Here is a 25,175-nt window from a genome sequence, read left to right as displayed (position 1 = left end):
GCCAGAGCGTAACAGCTTCCCAAAATGGCCTGATATGATAATGAATGTAGCATTGGTGCTGCAGGCAAGAATCCCCAGTTATTTCCAAGTGCTGCACCTGCGTAATCTGAGGGGATGGGAAAGATGTCTATTCTGAGCAAGTCTCTCATCATGTAATTAAAAACTGGATGCTTTCTGGGGCATGGATTGTCATTTTCTATATGTTTGTACAGCATCTGGTATGCTGGGCGCTCAGCCTCTTGGCCTCTAGACACTACTGCAGTGTAGCTGTTAAATAATAATATTCACATGACGTTTCTACCCTGGGGGAAAGATTATGGCCAAATTCTGATCTCTATTATCCCATGTAAATCCCTAGTGACTCTTAGTAACTTCAGTGGAGTTACTCTCGATTTACACCAATGTCATGGTACAGAATTTGGCCCTTAAAGTTGAACATGTAACCTTAACCATGGTATTTCCTGTCTTGTGCAGCTATAACATTCTCTTACTGTTGTTTTTGTGTAATAATTCTGTGTAACCAAATGTATGGGAGAAACAAACATGCATTTCCTGATGCCCATGAGAAATTAGTGAATTAAACGACGAAACTGTGCACGTCCCCGAACTGAGACACGTGTGATGCTGCTGTAACCTGCCTTCTTCTCTGTCCTGCCCTTCCCTACTGTTTCTTACTTCCATCTACTGCATCCTGTCTAAAAGGAGTCCCTGATCCTGCAAATGGCCTACATGGGCTCAAGGGTTCTCTTGCACAGATCCACTGCTTGGGGCAGGAACCTTCGTATTTGCTTTGGGGAGTGCCTCACGTACTTGTGAGTGCTGAAAAATCGTAATCCCAGGCTCCATACCACTGGTATGCCATGAGAGCTCAGCTGTACTTACCTAAATCCAGAGACTGGATTGTTTGGTGACACACTGGGGAGAAGGTTTTTCATTTTTAATCCTATTTTCATAAAGTTTAGCGCATTCCAGGCAGTTGCTGAGAATAACTGAACAGGGAGGAGCCAATGCTCCTCTGTTACATAATGATTATTTTTATAACAGGACTAGATGTTTTCTCACTAAAACAAAGTCCTGTTTGTGTTGCAACCAGGTCTGTGGCAGCCACCGAAGGGGTAGATCTCCTGCACAATCTTCAGTTTTATGTGCATGTGGCAGAGTCCCCCTTGGTGTGCCAGAAGTTGGTCCTGGTAGAAACCACCGGGATCAGGGACCTCCTGGACTGTGACCAGGGGCACTGGGTGGATCTCCTGGTGCTAGATTGGCGCATGGGGTTCTCCACCCTTCGGATTCCCCGGCGCGTACTTCAGGAGATGGAGGCCGCCTTACTGCCTGTTTCTCGGGTCGACCTCGAGTGGGTCCTGCGAGAGGGTGATCCCTGCCCACCCCTCACCCCGGGCCCTCCGGATAGTGTGCGCAGAATTTTCAAAATTTTGACGCAGAATTCCCCCAGGAGCATCTCCTTGAAACCCACTGTTGCTGTCCATTGCTGACTCCCTGGCCTCAGCCATTCTTCTCTCCTGTCTGTCCAGCAGCTGTTGGGAGGGAAAGGCGTGTTTCTAGGCTGGGCTTGGGTTCGCCTCCTGGGTGCACCAAAGGGCTGTCGAAATAATGGAAGAGAGTGAAACACGGCTTGCGGCTTGCCCTTGGCTCACATAAGCACTGTAGATGCTTCACCTGCTAGATCACATGGCCCCTGGTCCATACCAGAGCCCTATCAATGCCTCCTACTGCCACGCCCCCGTAGGTCCCCAGAACACCTCACTGTGCACCCACCCCCAGCTGCCCTGGAATCCTGCCTACTGGTAACCGAGATCTCAGAGGGGCTTGTGGGCTATTCTCCTCCTACCGTCCCATGCCAGGGGGTACCCAGTGCTGCGAACTTAGAGAGAGCCGTTCCCGAGCGCGTTCCCGTCCCCCTGGCCAGAGCCGTTCCCGAGCGCGTTCCCGTCCCCCTGGCCAGAGCCGTTCCCCGAGCGCGTTCCCGTCCCCCTGGCCAGAGCCGTTCCCCGAGCGCGTTCCCGTCCCCCCGGCCTGCAGCCAGAGCCGTTCCTGAGCATGTTGCTCCGCTGCAGGTGGTGCGGGCGCCTGAGCCTGGAGCAGTGCCTCCCCCATTCGCAGTGAAGCAGCTTCCTGAGTTGTCTTTGCCTGTGACAACTGGACGACTGTTGGAACAGGTGTATTGGCTGTAATGGAGGGGACTGACTAGCCTGGCCTCTCATCTGCTCGGCTCTGTGCTCCCGAAGCCAGCGGCTGGGGGTAGCTGCAGCGGGCGGGGGAGCAGTAGCCCTGGGGTGCCTGGCCAGGGATGGGCACACACTGCCTCATTCCGAAAGGGGCTCAGTGCAGGTGTGACCTGCTCCTGTCCCACCAAGCAGGTTGTCCCTGTGCAGGCGGCATTGTGCCCTTTCCCTCCACTGGGAGCTAGCCTAGGGCCCAAACTCCTTCCCAATGGGGTGAATTTCGCCCCTGGCTGTCTTATTTTCCTTTGGCTGGGAGTCAGCATCTTGCTCTGGGGACCGCACTGTAGAGGAGAGGGGTTGAATGCAGATGTCGTCTCATTAAAAAGCAAAGCAGCATTAAACTAGAACTGGGAGGAAACCTGTGCCTCTGGCGACTGCCCTCTCTGCTGTCCAGCATGTGGTTCTGGCTTTCCTCCCTCCAGACAGAGCCGGTGAGGCCCTGAGCACGCCCAGCCTCTGTCGCCCCGGAAGGGAGTGGGTAGCTCTGGGAGTAGAAGGTGTGGCCCATATAATAATTACAGATGGATTAGCTAGTCTCCTGGGGAAACTGTCCAGGGGCCATCGCTGCACTGCCTCCAGCCGGGGAGAAGGCCTGGACTAGAAGTGACCTAACGCTGAACCTCGCGGGAAGTCCTTTATTGCTTGATGCTGGTGAGACAGTTGGGACAAACCCAGCGATGGAAACATCCCTGTTTATTACGCTTGGGTTTGTAACTTGGTTTATTTTTAGCAGTTGACTCAGATCTCCTGGAACCCAGGAGCTGGGTGTCTGCGCTGTGCCTGCTGTGTGTGTTGACAGGCAATTGATCACATGCTTACACCCCTTCCACCTCTGGGGCAGCCAGCGTTTGATATCAGAATAAGGGTTAAATGACACAAGGGCCTCTGGACACCGCTTTGCTGTGCACCGGCAGCAGAATTCCGTGGGGGAGGCGGGAACTGGCAGGGATCCAGGAGCAGCTGCTGGATGTCTAACTCCGATGGAACGGATTTGCTGCTCGTTGCTGGTGCTTTCCCACACCCCTTGACCTGCGCCGGGTTAGCCAGCTCAGCAGCTAGCCAGTGCCGACTCCGGCCTGAGAGGGGCTAGGGAAGGGCAGTAGAACCCTGCGGGCACCAGGCGCAGGAGGGAGCCGGCGGCTGCCTGCGAGCAGGAGCAGCAGGCTGGACTAGCCTGGACGCTGGCGGTGGAAGGAAGGCCACGCAGCAGGCAGCCGAGAGCCAGGCTTGGACGCAACACGTTGCCTCTCGGTGGCTGGGGGCTCCGTAGCAGCAGCTGGAGGATACCGGTCAGCAGCCAGCAAGCAGGACATGGGGGTGGTGGGGGGATGGGGTGGATGGGCCCCAATGGGACACGGTGGTTACCCTGACACAGCTCTACTGCAGTGCCCCTCGGGGCTGAGTTCAGAACAACTGGTGCTGTTTGCACTGGAACTGGGGTATTCGCACCTTCTGATTTCCTGCCAGTCCCAGGAAATGAATCATCTGTTACTTACTAGAGATGCTTAAGTGTTTGTAGGGACCCTCCAGGGGCTAGCACCTGAAGAGCCTAGTGCAAGGTGTGGGCAGGGGAACCAGGTCCAGCATGTGCCGCTGAGCTCATAGTACACATTAGTTCCGTGCAGACAGCTGGTAGCCTGCAGAAGCACTGCATTCCCAGCGACAGCCTGTGGAGTGAGTGTGTCTAGCATAGGATGGCTGTCCTGTGGGAGGCAGAGGAATCCCGTACCAGTTATCAAGGCAGAAGTTTACCTGCACCAGGTCTCACAGCCATTAAACGTGACGGGAAGGCAGAGAGAGTGGAGGTCTGTCTGTGGTTCACTAGGCAGGGCGCTCTCAGTTGTTCAGTTTGGATTCCCCACTTCTATGGATGTTTCTCATACTGTTTTGCAGATATTCAGGAGTTCTATGAGCTGAGCTTACTTTCTGCACACCCGCAGCATCAGATCCCAGATCCAGCCCCCCGTATTTCTGAGAATCAACATGATGCTGGAGAGCTGGGCTCACCTAATAGCCCTGGAGATCCCCAACGTAATCTGGAGGTAAGAAAAGTGACTCCCCCTTTCTGTGCCAAGCTGCATGAAAACCCAGATCCTCCGCACTTTGTTCCACTTCAGTTACATAGATACAAGTCAAGTGAGGGGAAAAAGAAGATTCTCTGGGCAAACTAACAAATCTGTAACTGTGCCACGAATGGGTTTGCCCCCCCTATACAAACAGATAAGCTATTTTCAACACAGGCATCGGGTAGCTGATGCTGACACTTTTTTATTCTGTTCAAGACACATTCTTAAATCATCCTCGCTGCAGTATCTGAGCACCTTCCAGTAACGCATCAAGTGATGTGAGTAGCATCTGTTGTGTGTGGCTTGTCCTCTCTCCCATCCGCTCCTCACCTTGCACTTGACATGGAAGATTTGGGATGGTAGGAGTTCATTTCATAGTCTGGGGTCAGCCCACGAGGAAGTTCTGTCTGCACAGATGACGTTTATCCTGACAGTAGAAAGTTCCATTGTGCCAGGGGTGTGGAGCTGTGGGCCACAGGCCTCATCCAGGTGCATCAGGCAATCTTTTAGATATCCTCCTGGGCCCTGGCCAGTGAGCGCATTGAAGATGAGGACCGGGACCTTTGAACTCAACTCTGTATTCATTGAGAAGCGAGTACAGGGAGCAGAGGACAGGTGTGATGTGCTCAGGATAGCCCATGTCGCTGAGGAGTCATGCTGTGCCATTCTGTACTAGTCTGACTTTCTGCATTGCTCTAATCCAGACTGGAGGTGACTAAGATGTGTCTAACAGAGGCCAGGTGGTTGTTCACCAGGATGGAATGGAACCTCCTAGCCAGCTGGAGATGGCAGAAAGCATTACTTGCAGATGCTGCTATGCGAGCCAATGGGGGTAGTGGTGTGGTCAGATGGGTGAACGACAGATAAAGCTGTGTCTCACCTTTATAGGCTGGCAGCTGAGTCCAGTTCACCTGCCGTCTCCATGTAGGTGTTGACTAGGATCAGAGAGAACTTACCCTGTTGGGACTCCAGGATCTAGCTGTTAGCAGTGGACCTCTTTCCTAGCATAGATGGAAGGATAGTTTCAAGGGCCTTTCCCTTCAATACATCCCCTAAAGCCTAAAATTACTGGATGGTATCCCGCTACTGTCTGGCAAGAACAAGTGCTCAGGGCAGAAAGAGCAAAGATGGGAGGGTTTTCTGGTCCCTGGGTTATGAGTGCTTGATTTCCTCACCCCCTCAGCAATCTGGTCACATGCAGGGATACTGAACCGATAGCTTCAACATCAAGTGCCAATATAACAAGTTCCTAAGCTAGCCTCTTGTCTGTCAGTTCGTCTTGCCCGCAGGCAATATCTAAATACAAGTCCACAAACCCAACCCTTGTGCTCACCACCCACGGGTATTTACTCCACTGTTGGCTAAAAAGGTGGACAGAACAGATGCCTAACTTTAGATTCAGAAGGCTGCAAATGGGAAATGAATACCTAGAGTCATAGAGTTTAAGCCTAGATGGGCTCATTAAACCTGCTCGTCTGACTTCCTGTATATCACAGGCTGTTAAATTTCACCCAGTAACCCCTGTGATGAGCCCAGTAACTTGCTGGCTAAAGCATAACATCCCAAAAGGTATCCAGTATTTATCTGAAGACGTCTGAGGCATCACTTCCCTTAACAGTTTGTTCAAATGGTTAATCACCATCACGGTTAAACATTTGTCCTGTATTTCTAACTTGAACTTGTCTGGCTTCAGCTTCCCAACTTTGGTTCTTGTTTTCTCTTTCTCCGCTAGATTAGAGAGCCCCTTAGCATCCCCTATTTGCTCCCGATCACAGCTTGCCTGAGCCAGCAGGGCATCTTGCAAAGAGAGCTCACCGTAACTTTATAGCAATACATTCAGACTTAACTCAAGATGGCCACCTGGGCTTTACATTGCTTAATATAAAACCGGTTCAGTGAACAAGGTGCAGCCAGAGTTAGGCCCTTGATCAACTTGGGTTGCTTGGGTTAAGACTCAGGAAACCATTCCTGTCCTTCCCAGCTGCAGCCAGGCCTTTTGATTTTGTCTGCTGGGCCCTGATTGGCTTCTGCCGGCTCCAGCAGCTGGGTGGCCTCTCCAGGCAGTTCTTTGAAGTCTAAACTTGCTGCTCTTGTTCTCCAAAAGGGACACCTTCTTAGGCTGGGGTGTGCCAAGGCTGGGGCCTCCAATGGGGGAAAAATGCCTGGAACACCCAGTCACAATCCCCACTGTAAGCAAGTCATCTCTCTGTTTTCTTTTCGATGGGCTTGTTAAATCTCATTGTCGGGCATTTTCTCCAGCCCTTGAATCATTTTTGTGGATCTTTTCTGCACCCTCTCTAGGAAGTGTGGACAGCAGAAATGTACACAGTATTTTAGTAGTGGTCTCACCAGTACCATGTACAGAGGAAAAATCTCCTCCCCCTTTTCCAGATTCAAACTCGGTACCCCAGGACTCTGAGCAAGAGAACCCGGCCACCCATCCATGCATCCCCAAGAGTTCATCACTGTGGATTATGCTTCTCAACCTGCCACGGCCTAAATGTGGGACACAATGTGTGCCAGACACAAAATTAGGGACACAAAAAATTTAATCACACTGGAAACATAAAATGCTGCAGGAATCCTCCCTTGAATTAAATAACTCTTTCGATGACTTTAATAATTTAAGGATTAAAATCTTTTAGTTTAATGATTCTGCATTTCATATTTACATAATTTTCAATTATGCCAGTGAGGGAACTCCAGATCCGTATGGAGTATAGAGAACTTTGGAGCTGAAAGAAGTGATGTCCCTTTAAATGAAATTCACTTGAGAGATAGAAAAGGATAGATAGCAGTGCAAAGAAACCTGTGGTGGACACAGGAATGCTTTGACTCTCTGGGGGGTATTTTCTAGAGAGCGTTTCTCAGCCTTTCCAGGTTGGCAACCCCTTATTTTAAATCAAAAATTTCTGTAGCCCCTCTATTTTCTCTGTAAGTAAGGGTAGAACATGTATCAATGCTAAGTCTAAATCATTGATTTGTGTATGTGTTTCAAGAGACTGACAGAGAATATATAATCTTGAAACATAAGGGTGTGCAAAATTTTCCCTGCTTTAGTTTGTAAAAAAGTCAATGCCTCACACACAGGGGCGGCTCTATGTTTTTTGCCACCCCAAGCACGGCAGGCAGGCGGCTTTCGGTGGCGCGCCTGCGGGCGGTCTACTGGTCAAGCGGAGTCAGCAGCATGCCTGTGGGAGGTCCGCCGGTGCCGTGCCATCGGTATCCCCGCCGCCGAATTGCTGCTGAAGCCATGGGACGGCGGACCTCCCGCAGGCTCGCTGCCGAAAGCTGCCTGCCTGCCGCCCTCACAGCAACTGGCAGGCCGCCCCCCCCCGCGGCTTGCCACCCCAGGCTGCTCGTGCCTGGAGCTGTCCCTGCTCACACACTCACCCTTCCCACCTGCCTTTAGTGACATCTGTTAGGGTCGGGACTAAAACAGCGAAGCATGGATTTTTTGGTTTGAGAGCTGAACTGAAAAATCGGGAAAAAAAAATGTGGTTCGGTTCAAACCAAAACTGGAGTTTGTTGGGCTTTTTTTCACCAAAACAAACCTCTCCCTCTGCCACAAAAATATTTTGGGTAAAAAATTTTCAGGTGTGTTTCACCTGTTTTTTTAAATTAACTAAATTTTAAAATGAAACACTGTTTTGAAACAAAAAGTTGATAAATTTCATTCTGAAATCATGAAATGATTTTCAGTTTTTTTTAATATGAAATTATTTGCTGAATTCTACCTGAACTTATGAATAATTTTGATGCCCTGAAAAATGCATTTTTCAGCAAATTTGCCATTTGCTGACAATTTTTTGCCCAGGTCTAGTTGTGACCCTGTGATTGAGAAACGCTGCTCCAGAGAACCTTTAGATCTTAGTAGCTTTACACTTGGTCAGCAGCTGGACTGTGTGGGGTACAGCAGCTGGGAATGAGCCAATGCACCTAGCTCTGAGGAGGAGCTCTGATAATCAGTAAAGGCAGGTGGAAACAAATGGGAAACCCAAACCAGGCCCGGAACAGTAGAGTGGGAGGAATGTTTACAATAGCATCTTAGCTGGCAGCGAGCGCTTGCTCCAGTGATAAGACCACAAGTCCTGTTACACCCCTGGGCCCCACTGAGTTGGCCTTCCTCAGATAAGCAGGATTTTAAACATTCTCGGTGGAGTGTTCAAAGGGGAGGGACAGCTGCATGTACTTTCTTTAATTAGTTGTTGTACGAGTAGCAGAGTAGCAGGGCTGAGGAACGGGATAGCAGAGATCTCTGGGCCTCCCCAGCCCTGAATTCTCTCCCATCCTGCTCTGCTTCCCATTTTCCAAAAGCTTAATATCTCTCCTGCAATTCATGCTTTGTGTCCTCAAACATATGTTTGCTTTACGTTCAGGGCCAGCTCCAGGCACCAGCACAGCATGCTGGTGCTTGGGGTGGCCCATGGAAGGGGGCGGCACGTCCGGCTCTTCGGCGGCGGGTCCCTCAGTCCCTCTCGGAGGGAAGGACCGGCCGCTGAATTGCCGCCGAAGAACTAAGCGGTGCGGTAGAGTGGCCGCCGAAGTGCCGCCGATCGCGGCTTTTGTTTTTTTTCCTCTTCACAACTTGAGGCAGGCCCTGTTTACATTTGAAGTATTCCTAGTATTAAAGAGTTAAGTGCTGGCAAACAGACCCAAACCATGACTCCTGCCCAGCCTAGCAGAGAGTAGGGGGATTTCCTGTAGTCCCGCCCTCTTCCCCCTGAGGAGCGCCCCCTTTTCATGGAGCCTGTGACCACTGTTCTGCACTGAAGACTCTGGTAGAGAGCAAAGAGTTAATCCTTGCTACAGTCTGAATCTCACCAGGGTGGATTATGACCTCCCAAGGGACCTTCCCGCCCTGCATTTCCGAGTCTATAAATGCACGAGACCGTTCATCTGTCCTTGAGGAGAGTTAATTTTTAACCTGTTCAAAACGTGGCCACCAGGGGGCAGAAAAGGCGCCTTCCACTTCAGCAGAGCTTGGAGGCCAGACCGTGTGTTTTCCGGGGAGCGCGATGCTGTGGTGCCAGCAGGCTGTGCCAGGCTTGCCCTGTTATATGGCCCCGAGCTGGAACACCGTGTCGGAAGCCAGGTCCCCGGGTCCTTCTCTTTGGGAAGGAGGAAGGCTGGCCTTTCGGCTACAGTTACTGCGTACGTGTACAGCACCTGTCACAGTGGGGCCGTAGAATCCAAGTCCCAGAGAGCAGTGATCCCTCCCCGAAGAGCTGTGCTCTGCTGTGCCAGTCAGGAGCCCCAGGTGTCCCCCCAGACTGGCTAGGTTTGTGTGTGGGAGGGTGGCGCAGCCAGTCAGAGCTGCATTTCTTCACTTGATAGTAGGCACATTCGCTTTGCTCCTGCCTGCAGGCTCCTGCGTCACTCGTTCCTCCACCCAGGGAGCATGGGTCTCTCATGCTGGTGGAGACAGGCTGAGTCTCCCGTCATCCTTTTCCCAAGTGCAACAGCCTGGACTCGCGTGAGCTGTGCTTCCTGGCCCCCCTCCATGCCTTCCTGTTCCCCATCTCTCTGGCTTGCAGAGGCAGCTATGCTGAGCACATGACCTGCACAGCAAACACAGGAGTGGCCGTAGCCACCTGAGCTTATCAAGGGAGTCCTGGGGTTTTGGCTCAGTGGTGAGGTGTGTGGAAGAGATACTGAGCGAGTCCTTAGCGACCTGAGTGTGTCACTGAACTCAGTGGAGAAAAGTCCAGGTTTCAGAGGCCTATGGCACAATCTCTGGCACTTGCTTGGATGGGCAATTTCTCCCTTTCTGTGCCGATGAGACTCTGCCTAACACCAGTTCCCTAAGTTCAGGATAGCAGTAACCTGGGTATTTGTGTATTGGCAGCGGGCAGAACCTCAGGGATCCCTGTGCAGCGTCTCTCACTGAGAACTCTTAGTCCCGGGCTGCTGGCACTGGCCTGTCAGCGTCGGGGGGACGGGTCTTTAGCAATGCAGTGGCATCAGAAGAAAGTGTCTGAAACTGAACAGTGACAAAGCCACAAGCTTCTAGTCTGGTGAGCGGCATAGAATTGCATTCTGTCAGCCAGAGGGGTACACTGGTTTGTGGTGCACTACTCAACCATCCAGCAGGGGGCAATAGTGCACAGACATGATCCAGCCAGCCCTGGCACTGGGAACAGAAGGGAGCCTAGGCAGGATTCTCTTACATGCCTGCACGGGACCGTGATATTCTCACCAGCAGCATGGGCACAACCACAGGGGGGGGGGGCGTGTCCCCGTCTAGGAACCTCCCCCTCAGCGTGGCTGTGGGATCAATGCACCCCACCCTGGTTCCTCTCTATCGGCTCACTTCCATCGGCAGGGCTCCCTCAGCCGAGAGAGATGCGTTTTATCCCTCCCGGCTTGTCTGATGTCCCTCTCCTGTGTTTTCCTTCGCTTCCATTGGCTCTGTCCCACCCCCCTCGGTGTTCAATTGCAGGACACTCCTCTGGATACCGAGCAGAGACCGGCTCAAGGGGCCCAGGGAAGCAGCGGGCTGGGGCAGCAGCCACAGCTGGTGAGAGTGACTGTGAGCAGCCTGGAGTCGCCAGCCAGTGTTTGCAGCCTGGTGGTTCGTGCCCACAGCACCCTACCCAAGGTGAGTCTCCAGGCTGGATCTGGCCTTTGATGCTCAGGGCTTCACAGGGACTTTTCATTGGTGTAACTGAGTGTGGGCGCGAGGCCTTTAACCAGATAGAGTTAAAGCAGCAAAACAAAAAGTGTAGACGTGCTCTAAGAAAAGGGGGAGCCTGGACTGCAGCGTAAAGCCCCTTTCAGCTGGTTTAGGACTGCACCAGACACAGCAGAGCCACAATGCAGGAGTGTGTAGAAATCCTGTTCCAATTCTCTGCTTCCCAGGGCTGCAGCCAGATCCCATTCCAAACAGACATAAAAACCCAGTTAGGGTTCTTCTCTTCCTGGTCTCCGGTGCTGGATAGTTTGTCTGGTCTCATGTGCTGCTTGCCTTCCCCTCCTGGCTGCGATGCTTGTCGCTGGATCAGCACATCTGGTTCTCGTATGCAGTCTTGTGGGCACAAGGGGTAGAATGACATAATGGTGAAGGGCATGAGAGGGTGCTGGCTCCCCACGTCTTCTTTTCCTGTTGAATTGATGTTTACAGACTCTCACCACGAAACGATGCTGACTCCAGAATTTTACTGGGAAAACTAAGACTGCTGTTTCACTCGTGTGATTCAGCTGAGCCTGAGTCCATCCCAGGGTCCCTACGGACTCCAGCTCTCGAAGGCAACTTCCTGGGAGTCTGCCCAAGAGCTGGAAGTGTGAGTTCAGTGCTGCTTTAGTGTCTCCATAGCAAATTGTGTGTAAGGGCTGGGAAGGCACTTCCATTCTTGATCTCTTTTCAAACGAATTAGCCTCCGGACTGAGAGCGATTCTTTGGCAAAGTTCGGTACATTTCCATATGGGTGTTTTGGAGGCATCTGGGAATGGGGAGGAGCAGGTATAAGAAATGTAGCAGATGCTTTTCTTGTGCCTGGGTAACACCAAAAACCAGGTTGTTTTAAAAACTCCAGCCTTATCGTGGTGTCAGTCCTCTGGGACATAGAGAAATATAAAGTAGAAATAAAGAAGCTGTAAATCCTTCCCCACACATACGCGGTATTCCCATTTTCCACTGAACTTTAAAAACAGTGAAGTCCAGAGTTTGGGTCACCAGGTGTTTGACTCTTGCATCTTTCATAGCTGTGCACGCTCCTAGGTTTCACATTGCACACTGAGTAAATGGTTTGGTTTGGTTTCCTCAGTCGCTACTCTAATATAACATGATGGCTGAGAATGTAACCTAGTTTTAGGCATTACTAAGAGAAAACATGTGATGCCTTTTTCCATGGGTTAGAGTGAGTGAGGTGAGTAGAGCCGGTCCAAAACATGGAGAAACAAAACGCAGCCTAGCAACCCGAGCAGCCAGTCTGCACATGTGCATTGGCTATTGGCTGCTGTTTCACCTCATGTTGCACTGCTGTAACTGTACTGGTTTCAAACCAGTATTATAGTTAAACCTGTGTGTAGACAAGTCTCTAGATTCATGTATCTGCCTTCACAAGTTTATTCTAGTATTGTAGTCATGTTGGTCGCAGGATATTAGAGACAAGGTGGATGAGGTAATATCTTTTACTGGACCAAGTTCTGTTGGTGAGTGAGGCACATTTTTGAGATCTGAAGAAGAACGCTATGGAAACTCAAAAGCTTGTTCTTTCACAAAAACAAGTTGGTCCAATGAAAGATATTACCTCACTCACCTTGTCTTTCTTCAAAAGTTCACAGCCGGTAAACTGAGGATGTGTCTTTCCAAGACCATTTCTGCGGGCAGCTTGTTACCTCATAATCTACAGTGTGATCTCCTGGCATCTGATTACCTCCTGAGTGTTTGCTTTATAAACATCTAGGCATGTAGGTAGGTCACCTGTCTCTACGTGCACAGTTGTGTCCCCGAGAAAACTGAGAGAGTCAATATGTAGATCCGAGGAAAGAACAGAGGGTAATGAGTCCATTACAAATGGGAACAGAAATCCAGTTCAGGTTCTGCTCCTTCCAGAGATTTTACTCTCCATTCACTCTATGTGGACACAGAATCTGCATCAGTTTTCTCTTCTTATAGTCTTCACTATAGGCAGAGCCAATCAAAGCAAAGGAAAACATGCAGTCGTCACTAGGAAAATTATCCACTGAACCATGAATCTCCTGGTCGCTCTAATTTAGGTTAGTCAAGTCCAAAGAGGATGGTAGAGATCTTCAGAGGGACCCATCCAAGCTAGGTGAATGGGTAACCCTATGGCAGATGGAGTTCGTTGTCGATAAATACAAAGTAATGCACATTGGAGGGAAATTTTAAAATTATTCTTACACCTTACAGGCAGCTAAGTTAACTGTATCCACTAAGGAAAGGGACCTCGGCATCACTGTAGACAGCTCAGTGAAGATCTCTGCTCAGTGTGGAGCGGTGGTCAAAGAAAGCAAACAAGACGTCAAGATGCCTCGGGAATAATATGGAAAATATTATAATGCCTTTATATCCATCAATAGTACGGCCTCACCTAGAACACAGTGGGCAGTACTGGTCACCCCCTCTCAAAAGGATTTTGCCAAATTAGAGGAGAATTCAGAGCAGGAAGACAAGAATGACGAGGAGCCTAGAAAAGCTCTTGTGTGAGGAGAGATTGAAAAGACTGGGATTGTTTATTTAGAAGGGAGACAGATAAGAGGGGACATAATAAAAGTATCTGAAATGACTGGTCCGGAGAGGATAGACTGGGCGCTTCTGATCTCCCTGTCTCATAAGAAAAGAACAAGGGAACATTCAGTGAAATTTAAGGTGGCAAATTCAAAACAAATCAAAGGGAATACTTTTTCACACAACATGTAATTAAACTGTGGAACTCATTGTCACAGGATGTCATTGAGGCCAAGAATTTAACAAGATTCAGAAGGGATTGGACATTTATATGGATCTCCAGAATAGCCAGAATTGTTGTTGTTAATACTAACACATTTTGGAAGAGCTGTTAAACCTCATGGTTCCGGGTATAAACCAGTCTCTAATTGTAAGGGATTAGGAGATGTAATGTGGGAGTCAGATCATCTTGTATCTGTTATTGTGGGTTTCTTGCATCTGTGTCTGAAGCATCTGGTGCTGGTCACTGTCAGACAAGATACTGGACTAGATGGATCCTGGGTGAGACCCAAAATGGCTATTATTATGTTCTCTCCACTGGGGTTGAAAATTGTTTGGGTGCCAGCATAGGCAGCACCAAACTGTCTCCAATATCTACTACAAAACAGTAGCTAGACCCCTGGGGAGTGAGAGGGAATAAGGGGAACTATATCTGTCATTTCTTGTCAACAGCTGGTGTGTCCTAGGAGTCTTCTGTGTATGACTAGTGTACAATCTGTCAGCAAACCATGCTGTCTGGGATTCTCACATGGACTGTGCTTGCAAGTGTCATTCTGGTTTATATTTTATTGTGGGGGAGCCCAAACCAGGCCTTTCATGGGTACTTCAGTGGGAGAGGTAATGCCCATGCCCTTGGGCGGTGGAGGCATGGGGTTAGCCCTGGAGTAGAATGCTGGCCGGGGGCACCGGGATGGAGGGAGGAGGAAGGGATCTGGTGCTAGGCTGGAAGTCCAGCACAGGAATATGGCCTTTCTATTTGTAAAGTACCACAAGTCCCTCTGGAGCCTGAGCAATAACAGGATTTCTCCTGCTGGAAACGTCGGAGAGTCTCCGTTCTGGCTCAGCCAGTGTTTGTGGCTGAAGTTGCAGCGGGAGGAGCGGAGGAGGTCCTGGCAGTGCTGTAGAGTTGTTTTCCACTCCCCATGCAGCCTGGATTTTCTGATCCCCTCTTTTTGAATCCCCCATTTTACATCCTGTCAGCCACTGTTCTATTCTGGTTCCTCTGGTCCCTTCCCAACAGTTCTGTGTCACTTCCCCTTCCGAGCCTGTCTGCTATGAATGATCCAGTGTAATCCCTGCAGATGGCTCATTAATAGCACACCTCAGGCAGCGGATGAGGAGGCTGGCGAAGGAGCCCGCACAGAGGAGAGCAGTAGCTCTCCCTGGATCTTCTCCTGGCAATTGACTGATTCACGCTTGTTTTCCATCAGTTTAAACTATCAATTAGACAAAGAAATCTTTGGGGAGCAAAGTCCTGCCAGCCTGCTGACTGACGAGGAATCCGTTAGCGAGTCAGGAGGGACCAGGAGTCTGATCTCCTGCATTGCACAAGCTGGAGAATTTCACCAAGTGATTCCTGCATCACGCTCATAACTGCTGGCTGAGCTAGATCAGATCTTTCAAACGAGGCAGTGATCCTCATTTCAATACTTCAATCCACCCCTCCCTCGGGAAGTTGGTCCAATGGTTAATTACCTCACTGTTAAAAACGTGCTCCAGCCATTGGATCTTGTTCCGCCTTTGGTGGTGCGATTAAAGAGCCCTCCGAGATCTTCTCCCCAGGTCGATATTTATAGACTGACCAAGCCCTTTCTTAGCTCTTTCTCTGTTAAACGAAATGGACTGCGCTTCTTTAGACTCTCACTCTAAGGCAGGTTTTCCAGCCCTGAATCCTTTCTTGTCGTTTTTTTCAGACCTTTCCAGTTTTTCAACATCATTTTGACGTGTAGACACCAGAGCTGGGCACAGTATGCACTAATGGCCTCACTAATGCCATCTGCAGTGGTAATACCACCTCCCCGCTGGTACGCAGTATTTCCTTCTTATACATCTGAGGCTCACAGTAGCTCTCATTGCAATGGGGGCTCATGTTCCGTTCATTACCCACTATGTCCCAAGCCCTTATCGGAGTCACTGCTTTCCAGGCTAGCCGGCGGTCCCTTCTCAGTAGAAGAGAACCATGTGATGGGCCAGGGCGTTGGATTGGGACTGGTGTGTAATATAGGAATCTGCTTTACGTTTACATTTTAGTTTTTGATTGCCAGTCCTGGAGTCTGAAGCCCTGAATTTATTCCCCCAGGACATTTGCCACAGGCAGTACAGGCTTTCCACGTGCCCAGCCCCTCACCAGTATTCCTCACTCCTACTCCAGGGAGATGGAATTCAGCCTGCCTGGGGCTCTGCTGAGGCTACCGGTACAGGGGCAAGCTCTGATGTGGAACATCTTGTTCCACCTGGAAGAAGAGATCTACCAGCTCACTGCATGCAGGAGCCCCTTGCTGGATAGTAAAAAACAAACCAACCCTTTGGTGGCTGCAGACTGTAGCTGAATGTGAAGCAGGGACCTAGAGGTGAAAATCTCCATCTGCTTTGGGCTCGTTCTGGATGATTCTTGCATTCCCAGTGCCTGAGCCACACGGCCGCCTCCTCTACTGCAGAGGTGGAAGGGACAGGGAGCAAGGGAAACTGCTCCTGTTAGTAAGAGTGAAGAGGAGTGATGACTCACTCCAGCTGGATCTCAGTCTGTGGAGGGACTGGGCAGCAGGAGGACGAGGGAGTGAAATTCACCCTGGGGGAGAGAGCTGGTTGTGAGACTTGCTGGAGCTGGAGATGCTGAGAGCTGCCTCATCAGCAATTGGGGATCCCAGACCTCAGGATCTCCTGCTGCCTTTCACTGAGAGTGGGGAGGAGGAAGTCAGAGCTAGATGGTTGGTTCGCTCTGTCCTAAAATGAGGGGGGCCACTGAACGAGCCGCTGTGGCTTCTGAAGGGGGGGGTTGCTGGGGACTAGCAGGGTTTATATCTGCATCCACCTGAGGGAGCAGCATGCCCCATGAGAGCAGAGGGCAGTGTCATGAAGAGGATGCCGCAGTCCTGGGAGTGACGTGGGTCCCGGAGCAGAGGTGACGGTGGGCGAGACACCACCAGAAGAGGGCGCAGAGCTAATTCCCAAGACAGCCAGTAGGAGGCGCCGCAGTGGTGAGTCTCCTCGGTTTACAGGAATAAGGGATGGTGGGATAAACATTTGTATCCTGGTGTAAGCACATGCACACGGGGGGCTCACTGCTGTAAGCATATTGGCTCCCCAGGCTCCATTCCTACTCATGACCATTTTTGCTCTGCACTGATGTTTCATCCCTTCCTAAAAGCTGCTCTTTCCCCCCCTCCCGTCCAGGGAGCAGAGTGCAGGCAGCTGTGGAGATAAAATTAAACAGGAACAATAACGCTGATGAGCAGACACGCGGCACCACCAGGCAAACGGTGCTCTCCCCCCCGCCATACATCTCTGTTTCCCACGTGACTCTGAACCGACTCAGACCTCATCTCTGTGGGCCTGCCACTGTGGTCCATCCCCTCCCACAGTCCTCTGCTCTGAGCACACGGTCAGTGAGGTGTTGGCTCCAGCCCTTCCAGCCAGTTTGATGTCCTAGATCTGTGCTGCTACCACTCTAGGACTGTCCTTAGTGAGCAACGGCCCGTCTTAACAAGAGGGGCACAGAGAGACTATTTCAGAGAGCACATTTCCTGAGTGCTCTGAAATTGTCAGCCTGCCCAGTTTGGGTTGGGCAGCTGTAACATCTGCTGATTCTATATGCATCCTATAAATAGGAAACCTCCGAGTGTGGAGATCCTGCCTTATTGACAGTATGTGGGCGAGCAAGGGCATTGCTGAATGCAAAGCACAGACCTGGGAGTTACACAGTAGCTTGCTCTGGGCCCAGCAGGGGTAATGGCAGGAGCAGTTTTCCCTGTGTCAGCAGAGCTGAGGGCAAACCGTCCCCCTTTCAGAACGGGCCAGTATTTTATCAGGTGCAAAACCGTGGGGAAATTGCTGTAAAAGCAAACGTGTACTAAGAAATGAGCACGGCGTTTGTAACTGCATATCCCCTCGGCCCCCTGGGAGCAGGCGCTGGCTGTGGTGTATTGCGGCGTTCAGCCCAGTGCACATAGCTGTGTGAGAGGGAGGCCTGATGGCCTCATAAATTAGGGAAAACCCCTTCTCCTAGTCAGGGACCTGCCTCCACGTGTCTCTTCCCCTCCCTTGCACTTAGGTACTGACTGGCACTAGGGACAGATACACTAATGCTCCTCCTGAGGTGTCTTTAAATAGAAAACAGCCGCAAGTAAAGCAAAGCAAGGGGTGCAGCTCCGCTGGTTGTGAGAGAGGCTGTGGGGACTAGCAGCACGTGTAACCTCTTGGCTTTAGTTCATTGGTCCAGTGTCCCGTGTCCACCCTCAGGCCGCCTAGTCCAGGTGTGCTGCTGGGGCAGTGCACTCAACCCCTAGGGGCCTGGAGCTTCTCACTGTGCAGCCAGCCTCTCTCATCCCCCCCTGCTCAGAGCCACGGGGCTCGGTCCCAGAGCTGAAAATAGGAACCTGCAGGGCATTGAAAGGGGATTTAAAGCAAGAAGCTGAGTTGTGTGGCAGTGCTGGTGACTCCTTGTCTTTATTGCCTCTTGTATTTGAGCGATTTGCCCCACGCTCTGATTTCTCTGCACTCAAACAGGTAGCGGTCCCACCCGAAGCTTGCTCCTGGGCAGGAGTGGGTGCAAGCTACATGGCTGTAGGCTCTTGTTGCCACATACTCCCATGATCAAACAACTGGGTGTGTTTGGGGAGCTCCGGTCTGGCCTGCAAACAGTTAGGTGTTCTGACCTGTCGTGCACTACAGAAAGGGCTGTTGTATAACCAACATCCATCATGCCGCTCTGAATACGTAACTCATGCGAGGTGATGGGAGGGAGGGAATAGAAATCCCCATTTTTCTGGCCCTCCAGAACAAAACGGAGAAGGAATTAGCAGGTGAACATGAAGCAGCTGCTTGCTAACCAAACAAGGGCCCAGGGTCCCTGCTTCTGAGATTTTAATACCTATCAATAAAGTCTTTTGCTACAGAAATGGCCCTGATATACGGGAAAGTCCAGTCAGGCTGCTGGCAAAGGATACAAACCCCACAATGCATCATCGCATGGCTGTGTTGCATGTTCTCTGCTGTTCGTGCATTTCCCCGCTGAGTGAGATGCGTAGCCTTGTCAAAGGATGGCTCCTGCCGTTGGCCAGGCTGAAGCTGTTATTACAGAATGAACTTCCTGCTGCCTTATTTGGAGGCTGTCAGCTGATCAGTGCCAGCACCAGCCTTGTGACATCAAAGAACCTAGGAATTGCTAATAATAAAGAGGTGAGCAGAGAGGCACCCGGAGCACCAGAGGGAGAGTAAGTCTTCCCTGTTCCTCCGTGTTTATTTTTAGAAATGCCGAGCAGCTATTGCCCATGGCTGAGTAGGAAGAGAAGGAAAGCAGTGACCCACTGCCCAGGGGCCGGGATAGCAGCTCTTGCTGGGGTCAATCAGTTCCAGCCGCTGGAATTTAGAAGCTCATCAGCAGTTTGTGCTTTTCAGTAGCGAGCACAAACTCAGAAGCCAGAACCATTGGGGTTCCAGTAAATATTGTGTCTTTGCTGCAAGCCTGGTCTAAGTGAATTATTCAATCGGCTTCATATCACAATTGCAACAGGCTTGGTGTCTAATCTGCCTGTGTCCAGAGGCTGCTGCTGTTCGAGGGGATTTCAGCACTGAATGTGTCCTTGGGAACTCTCGCTTCCCTGGACATTTGGGGGTTGAGTGGCTCCAGTTTTACTAGAGACTCTCACTATTCCTACCCCAGGGATGAACAAGAAGGCAAGGGAGATGTGTAAACGGCTTCAATAGAGAGTAGAAAAAGTCAGTAGATTAATCTAATCTAATCACCTACTGCTGCCCATCACCACAGTATCTGAGCACCGTCCATGTAAAATCAGTAGCAATAGTGAAGTCCCTAGTGGACTTCTTGGATTCTCTGGCACTTCTCCATTTCCAAGTATAAAAACTCTGCCTGAGGAAGAGTTATTTATTGGTTGCTTGGTTGGTTCATTTGATTGTTAGTTTCAGATCTAATTTTGTTGTTTTGCGGGTTTATTTTATTTTGTCGTGGGGAAGACAGGTAGAAAAGGTGTGTCAGGGTTAGGAGCAGGAGGGGATGTGAGGGGCAAGAGGGGGGGTGTCAGTGTTAAGGGCAGGAGAGGGTGTCAGGGTGAGAGTCGGGGGGGGTATCGGGGAGGGGACAGGAGGGGGTGTCAGTGTTAAGGGCAGAGAGGGTGTCAGGGTGAGCGTCAGGGGGTATCGGGGAGGGGGTCAGTGTTAGGGGAAGAGGGGTATCAGGGAGAGGGGCAGGAGGGGGTGTCAGTGTTAAGGGCCAGGGGGAGGGGGGGAGGACGTGCCAGTGGTGTGCATGTGACTCCTGTGGTGGCGGAAAGGCCTGTTCGAAGTTGTAGGTTTCTCAGTGGTCCCTGGGGCCATCCAGACTCTGGATTCATCCCATCTCCTCTGCAGGATCTCTCCGAAGCCACATCCCCGGGGCCCGGAACGCTGCGTCCAGCCCCCCGGTGCTCCGTGCTGGGGTCTGCGCTCTCCCGGAGCAGCTCAGCTGTCAGGTGGCTCAGCTGTCCACATTCGCTCCTTAATGCAGCTGGGAATTAATCCAGTTCTGCTCTGAAGACGAGGACCAAGGCCTTGAACTGGCGTCACTGGTGGACTCGGGGCCAGGACGGGGACCGGCTGACAGACTGGCTGTTTTCACAGTGGCCTGAGCTGTGGAGGAGGCAGGCAGCCCCATTTGGGACCAGCTGCACCTGTGCATTGTTTGCACATTCAGCTACAGCAGCGCATCCTGCACCGCTGTGCCCCTCCCCCGGTGTTTCTCATGCAGCGTCATGGCGTGGTCCTGTGCCGCCTTTGCCTGGTGCAGCTGGGCAGGAAACCAGGGGTTGTTCGGGAGCTCGTGGAGATTCTGTACGTTTTAGTTTGTGTTAAAATTAAGGGCTTGGGACTGACGAGACAGCTGCTGCTGCTTCCCCCTGCCCAGACTCTCTGCCTTTCGCTGTCCTCCACCTGGGCTCCCCCTCACAGCTCTGAGATCTTACCCCCCAACCCTTTGCTATTCCAGCCCTGGTCTCTCTCCAAACCCCTCAGTCCGGAGCTCCCCATGCAGGCCAGGCCTGGTCTGGTGTGAAAAGTGGGCCATTACTTTTTGTTATGTGGTAGTTCTTTCTATTGTGGAACAAAATTCCTTTACCAGAGTGTCCAGAGCAGAAACCTGGCTGCCTGCAGCTGCACCCTCTCCCCTACCCAAATGGAAGGGTGGGCCCATGCTTCTGTCTGCAACCTCGCTAAGATCTCGGGCATGGAAGGACAAATCTCCTGGGTGTATTACTGCAAAACAAACTCCATTTGTAAAAGAACAACCCACACTTGAATGCAGAGTCTGGCAGCCCAGTGGCTTTCGGTCTGGAATGGTGGAGCAGGGGGAACATCCCTGCATTTTAATGGAGCTGGGCTGTGTGGAAATCAGGATGCTAGTTGCAGAGGCAATCCCAGTGCTATTCTAAACAGAGCAGCTAGAATAACTGCTCACAAAGGTGTTCAGTCTTTAGGATTTGGAGGATCAGTATTGAGTTGTGCTGAGAGATCCTTATCCCCGGCCTTTGCAGACGTGTCTTAGAGGAACCTGCTTGAAGGGGATTGAGAGTGACGGATGAGTGCAGGGTTGGAAATGGCCTTGACTCGCTCATAAATTCAAACGACTCTTTGATCCTTCTTTCGAAGACCATTTTTCTTTCCTAAAACTTTTTCCTTAGGTCATGTCTTCACTGGGGTTGTTAGCAATAATGTCGCTGCACTGATGCAGACTTTCAGTGCAAATGCGCTGCAATGAAAAAACGTGACATCTACGGGGTGGGTTTAGACCGGTGTTTGTACCCAAACAGCTACATCAGTGCACTGCACTGGTGCAAAAATCCCAGTGTAGATAAACTCCTCAGTTTTCATCTGTGCTCTGCTTTGGGCAGGGAAGGGCATGGACAGCCACCTCTGAGGCAGTGCCCAATTCTACTTGATGGATTGGATGGCAGGAGGCATTTGTGTAGTAGTTACCACAGGAGGGGCTGTGTCTACATCCTTTAAATATATGCAGAATGTTACCACGTTCCCCACCTCTGCAGTCGTTTCATAGCCAAGACAGACAGATTTCGCTCTTTTAATCCTCTCCGTAAAACAAGTCCCTCCAGCTTCCTGATTATTCTTGTGGATTGTCTTTGAACTCCCTGCAATTTGTTAATATCTTTTCAGTTTTCAGGTGCCCAGAATTGCACTAAGTGACTTAGGAGCACAGTCTCATTAAGGACAATTGCCCCTAAATCACTTGGGCATTTTTGAAAATCCCACCTACAGTTATTAATTACACAGAACCGTAGATGTGAATAGCACTTTGTAAAGCAACAAAAAAGGAGCCAATAGGGTTATCAGAGGCAGTGTGGTCCAGTCAAGAGGGCAGAGGACTAGAATGAGGGACACTTGGTTGTAATCCCAGCTTTGTCACTGACTTGCTGTGTAAACTTGGGCAAGTCACTTTGCTGCTCTGTGCCTCAGTTTCCCCTCTGACTCTCTGTCTATCTGGTTTATTTAGTCTCTAAGCTCTCTGGGGCTCTTATTGTTTGTACAGTGCTGAGCACAGTGACACAGCCACAGTCTTGGCTGAAACTTCTTAATACAAATAACTAGTCAAATGGATTGTGGATTCCCCATCCCAAACCGTTCACCGCCTACATGAAGAAAAGATCAACAGGAGATGATGACATGGGAGGGGGTGTGGGAGAGGATGACGGCCAAGGTCATTTGGGAGAGAATTGAGGGGTTATGTAGGTTGAGATTGTTTTTAATTGAAATATAGAGAAGACTATAAGCTTCCTTGTGTGCGTGAGTTTGGAAAGGACTTAGAGGAGGGGAATGAGGAATGGCAGATGGTCAGGGAGGGGGTTCTAGGTGCAGGGTACTTCATAAAGGAAGGGGTGGGGATAAAGCTCATAGTCAGACAGAGACGTTAGCTGAGCAAAGAGGGAATGAGCAGGATGAAAGAACTGAGGAGAGGGCTAAATAGTGGAAGGCTTTGAGGGCTTGCATTTGGTTTGGGAGCCAGTGGAGAGATTTGAGTTGGGGTTGAGCACAGCTGTGAGATTGAGGTCAAACTGGTATTTTCATAGTTGAATGCTGAAGTCAGACCAGAGCTACCTAGAAGGGGACTGTTGCTTTCTTGGCCATGTATTTGCATATAATAACACAGTGTCAAATCACCTTGCAAATGTAGGTCTTTTGTTCTGTCCCCAACTGCCACCCAGTCACTGTCATGCTTTTGCCACCATGTAATGTTCTGGTTTTGCTGGTGTGGGTACGGTATGTAGGCAAGAGCACTGCACCTAAAAAAAAAAAAAAATATTCCAGCGATTGAAAGTCTGGCAAAAAGAACTGGATTCCTGGCATGCAGCTTCTTGGAATAAATGATCTTTTTAGATTTAACTTCCCCGACATTTAGTTACCCAGACGACTTGTCACAGCGCTACGTGGTGCTTCCCAGAAGCAGTGCAGGCTCTTCCCTGCACCCCTCCTTTCTCCCTCAGGTGGTATGTTTGCTTCTTATTCATTCTCCACACGTCAGGTGAATTTTCCCAAGTTGGATCTCATTTTATTTTCGGCAGTGAGAATTTGTGCAGCTGTCTCTTGTGCTTCTGTAACGTGTAAGAGATGTATTGTGTTCCCTTCTGGTAGCCGTTCCACACACAGGATAACAGCCTGCTATTGTTACCGGCTAATTCAGTTATTCTTCAGGTAGGAGAAGCCTGTGAGTTTTGGTGCTCAAGGTCCTGTTTTTAAGCCTTGCTGATAATTTATGGGGAGGGAGGTTACACTTGTGAAGGTTTAAAGGTTTGCTGTTGCTGGGAATGGGAACCCTCTGCTTCTTCCCGGGGAATGGACGATGCCCGAAGAATAAGAACATGTGATTTACACTGTAAACGTTCTCTCTCTTTTCCAGAGACCTTTGGTTACTGAAGCAATCCATAGCTTAGCGTCGGTTAGACTGCCTGGGGACCCTTAAACTTATTTCAGTGATGGCCACATGTTTGAATCTCATCAGAACTCTAGTGTAATAGAAAAACAGAGAATTTATGTCCAAACAACCCACCTGTCCTTGTCTTTGAGGACAGAGGAACTGAAATGGTTGATAAGCACAGTGTACCTTTAAGAGAGACAAATAAACTGGCTGCTGCAGCTTCAGCATGCCACCTGATTGGCTGAGCAACTAGCAGGCAGGCTGAAGGAGGGGGCAGCCATTCAGAAATTTCCTGCATTACTGCCCTGTTTAAAGGGGACAGAAAAGGGGAGGGTGGCTGAAGGAACATCCTAACTTTCCACCCCAGTCTGTGAAACATGAGACTCCTGCCCCTCCCTTCCTGCTGGGTCCCCAAGGCTCCCAGTGACAGCACTTTTATGTAGTTCCAATCCAGTAAGGAGGCCTGAGTCCATTCAACAGAATCATTTGGAAGATTCTTAATCAATGAACTTCAGATAGTTTATTAGCTGCTGCAGGGAGAAACAGTATCAGAATTTCACGAGGCTGAGAGGCCAGGAAAAGTGGCAGTAAACAAATAATGAGCAATGTATTTCAATCAGTCCAGCAGCACCCAGGGTTTCTGGTTATCCAGTCACCTTTCCAGTCTGACCTGTTCAGAGGTATTGTTCCCTGTCTCAGCAGGGATATTTTCCAGGCTGGGATGTGATGACACAGCCCCTGCCCAGTGATCGTTAAGGCTCAGCTGATGTTTTGGTTTTAAACCCAGATTCTCTCCAGTTTTTTGTGTTGTGACCATTTCAAATTGCCTTGGGTGGGAGGTGGGGCCTGCTTCTGCAGTGTGCTGAGTGGGAGGTGAAGGCGCTCTGCACCTCACAGGATGGTCCGTTGGTGTGCAACTTGGCAGCCTCCATATCCTGTTCTCCTTTTGTGCCCTACAGGGAGCTTTTACCTGTTTTCTCTTATCTGCAGACAGCTCCCCTCCTCCCTCAGGGCCCTACAAGCTGCAACCTCCCTTCTGTGGAGGAGGGTCAGAGGGGATTCCTTTGTTTTCTGGCTTTTGAGCCTTGAGGCTGCGCTTGGGTCATGTTTTCAAGCTTTTCTCTGCAGTGGGGGCTGGAAACTTCCCTTTTTTTGTAATGAAATTGAGATTCTCATGTAATTATGACCCCAGGCACTGGGCCTTTAAGAAAAACACCAATATCATGAGACTCGTGAAAAAATCATGAGTGTTGACAACACTGTAATGCAATGATCCAATCGTGTTAACGTCACCCTTTTGGAGTAAGGGCTTGTGTTATCCGAGTGTCTTGTATGACACTGACAATGTCATTGGTGCTTAAAGTGCAGGTCTGTTCTGAAATGTGACTATGCAAAAATGGGCTCCTGTGTTAACAAAGCTGCTCCCATGACACATACAACCATAGCAATGTCGGGCTGGAAGAGACCCCGAGACTAAACTTGCCCAGTTTTTATAAATAAAATAATGGAGATATCCTATCTCCTAGAACTGGAAGGGA

At 50.3% G+C, this 25,175-nt stretch overlaps 1 protein-coding gene across 4 annotated transcripts in view; it reads left to right on the top strand.

Moving 5' to 3' along the window:
- The window catches only part of DLG3 (discs large MAGUK scaffold protein 3), a 175,073-nt gene that overhangs the window by 17,381 nt on the left and 132,517 nt on the right, over positions 1-25,175 (top strand). For 3 of the 4 annotated variants that reach the window (XM_054039081.1, XM_054039080.1, XM_054039079.1), the window contains exons 3-4: positions 4,137-4,285; positions 10,752-10,910. In XM_054039081.1, coding sequence (XP_053895056.1) covers positions 4,137-4,285; positions 10,752-10,910 — 308 coding nt within the window. The remainder of the gene's footprint in view (positions 1-4,136; positions 4,286-10,751; positions 10,911-25,175) is intronic. The other variant, XM_054039083.1, reaches the window with a different exon arrangement.

Source organism: Malaclemys terrapin, chromosome 9, assembly GCF_027887155.1.
Source record: "Malaclemys terrapin pileata isolate rMalTer1 chromosome 9, rMalTer1.hap1, whole genome shotgun sequence".
Classification (NCBI taxonomy): domain Eukaryota; kingdom Metazoa; phylum Chordata; order Testudines; family Emydidae; genus Malaclemys; species Malaclemys terrapin.
This window is presented reverse-complemented; position numbering and strand designations above follow the sequence as displayed.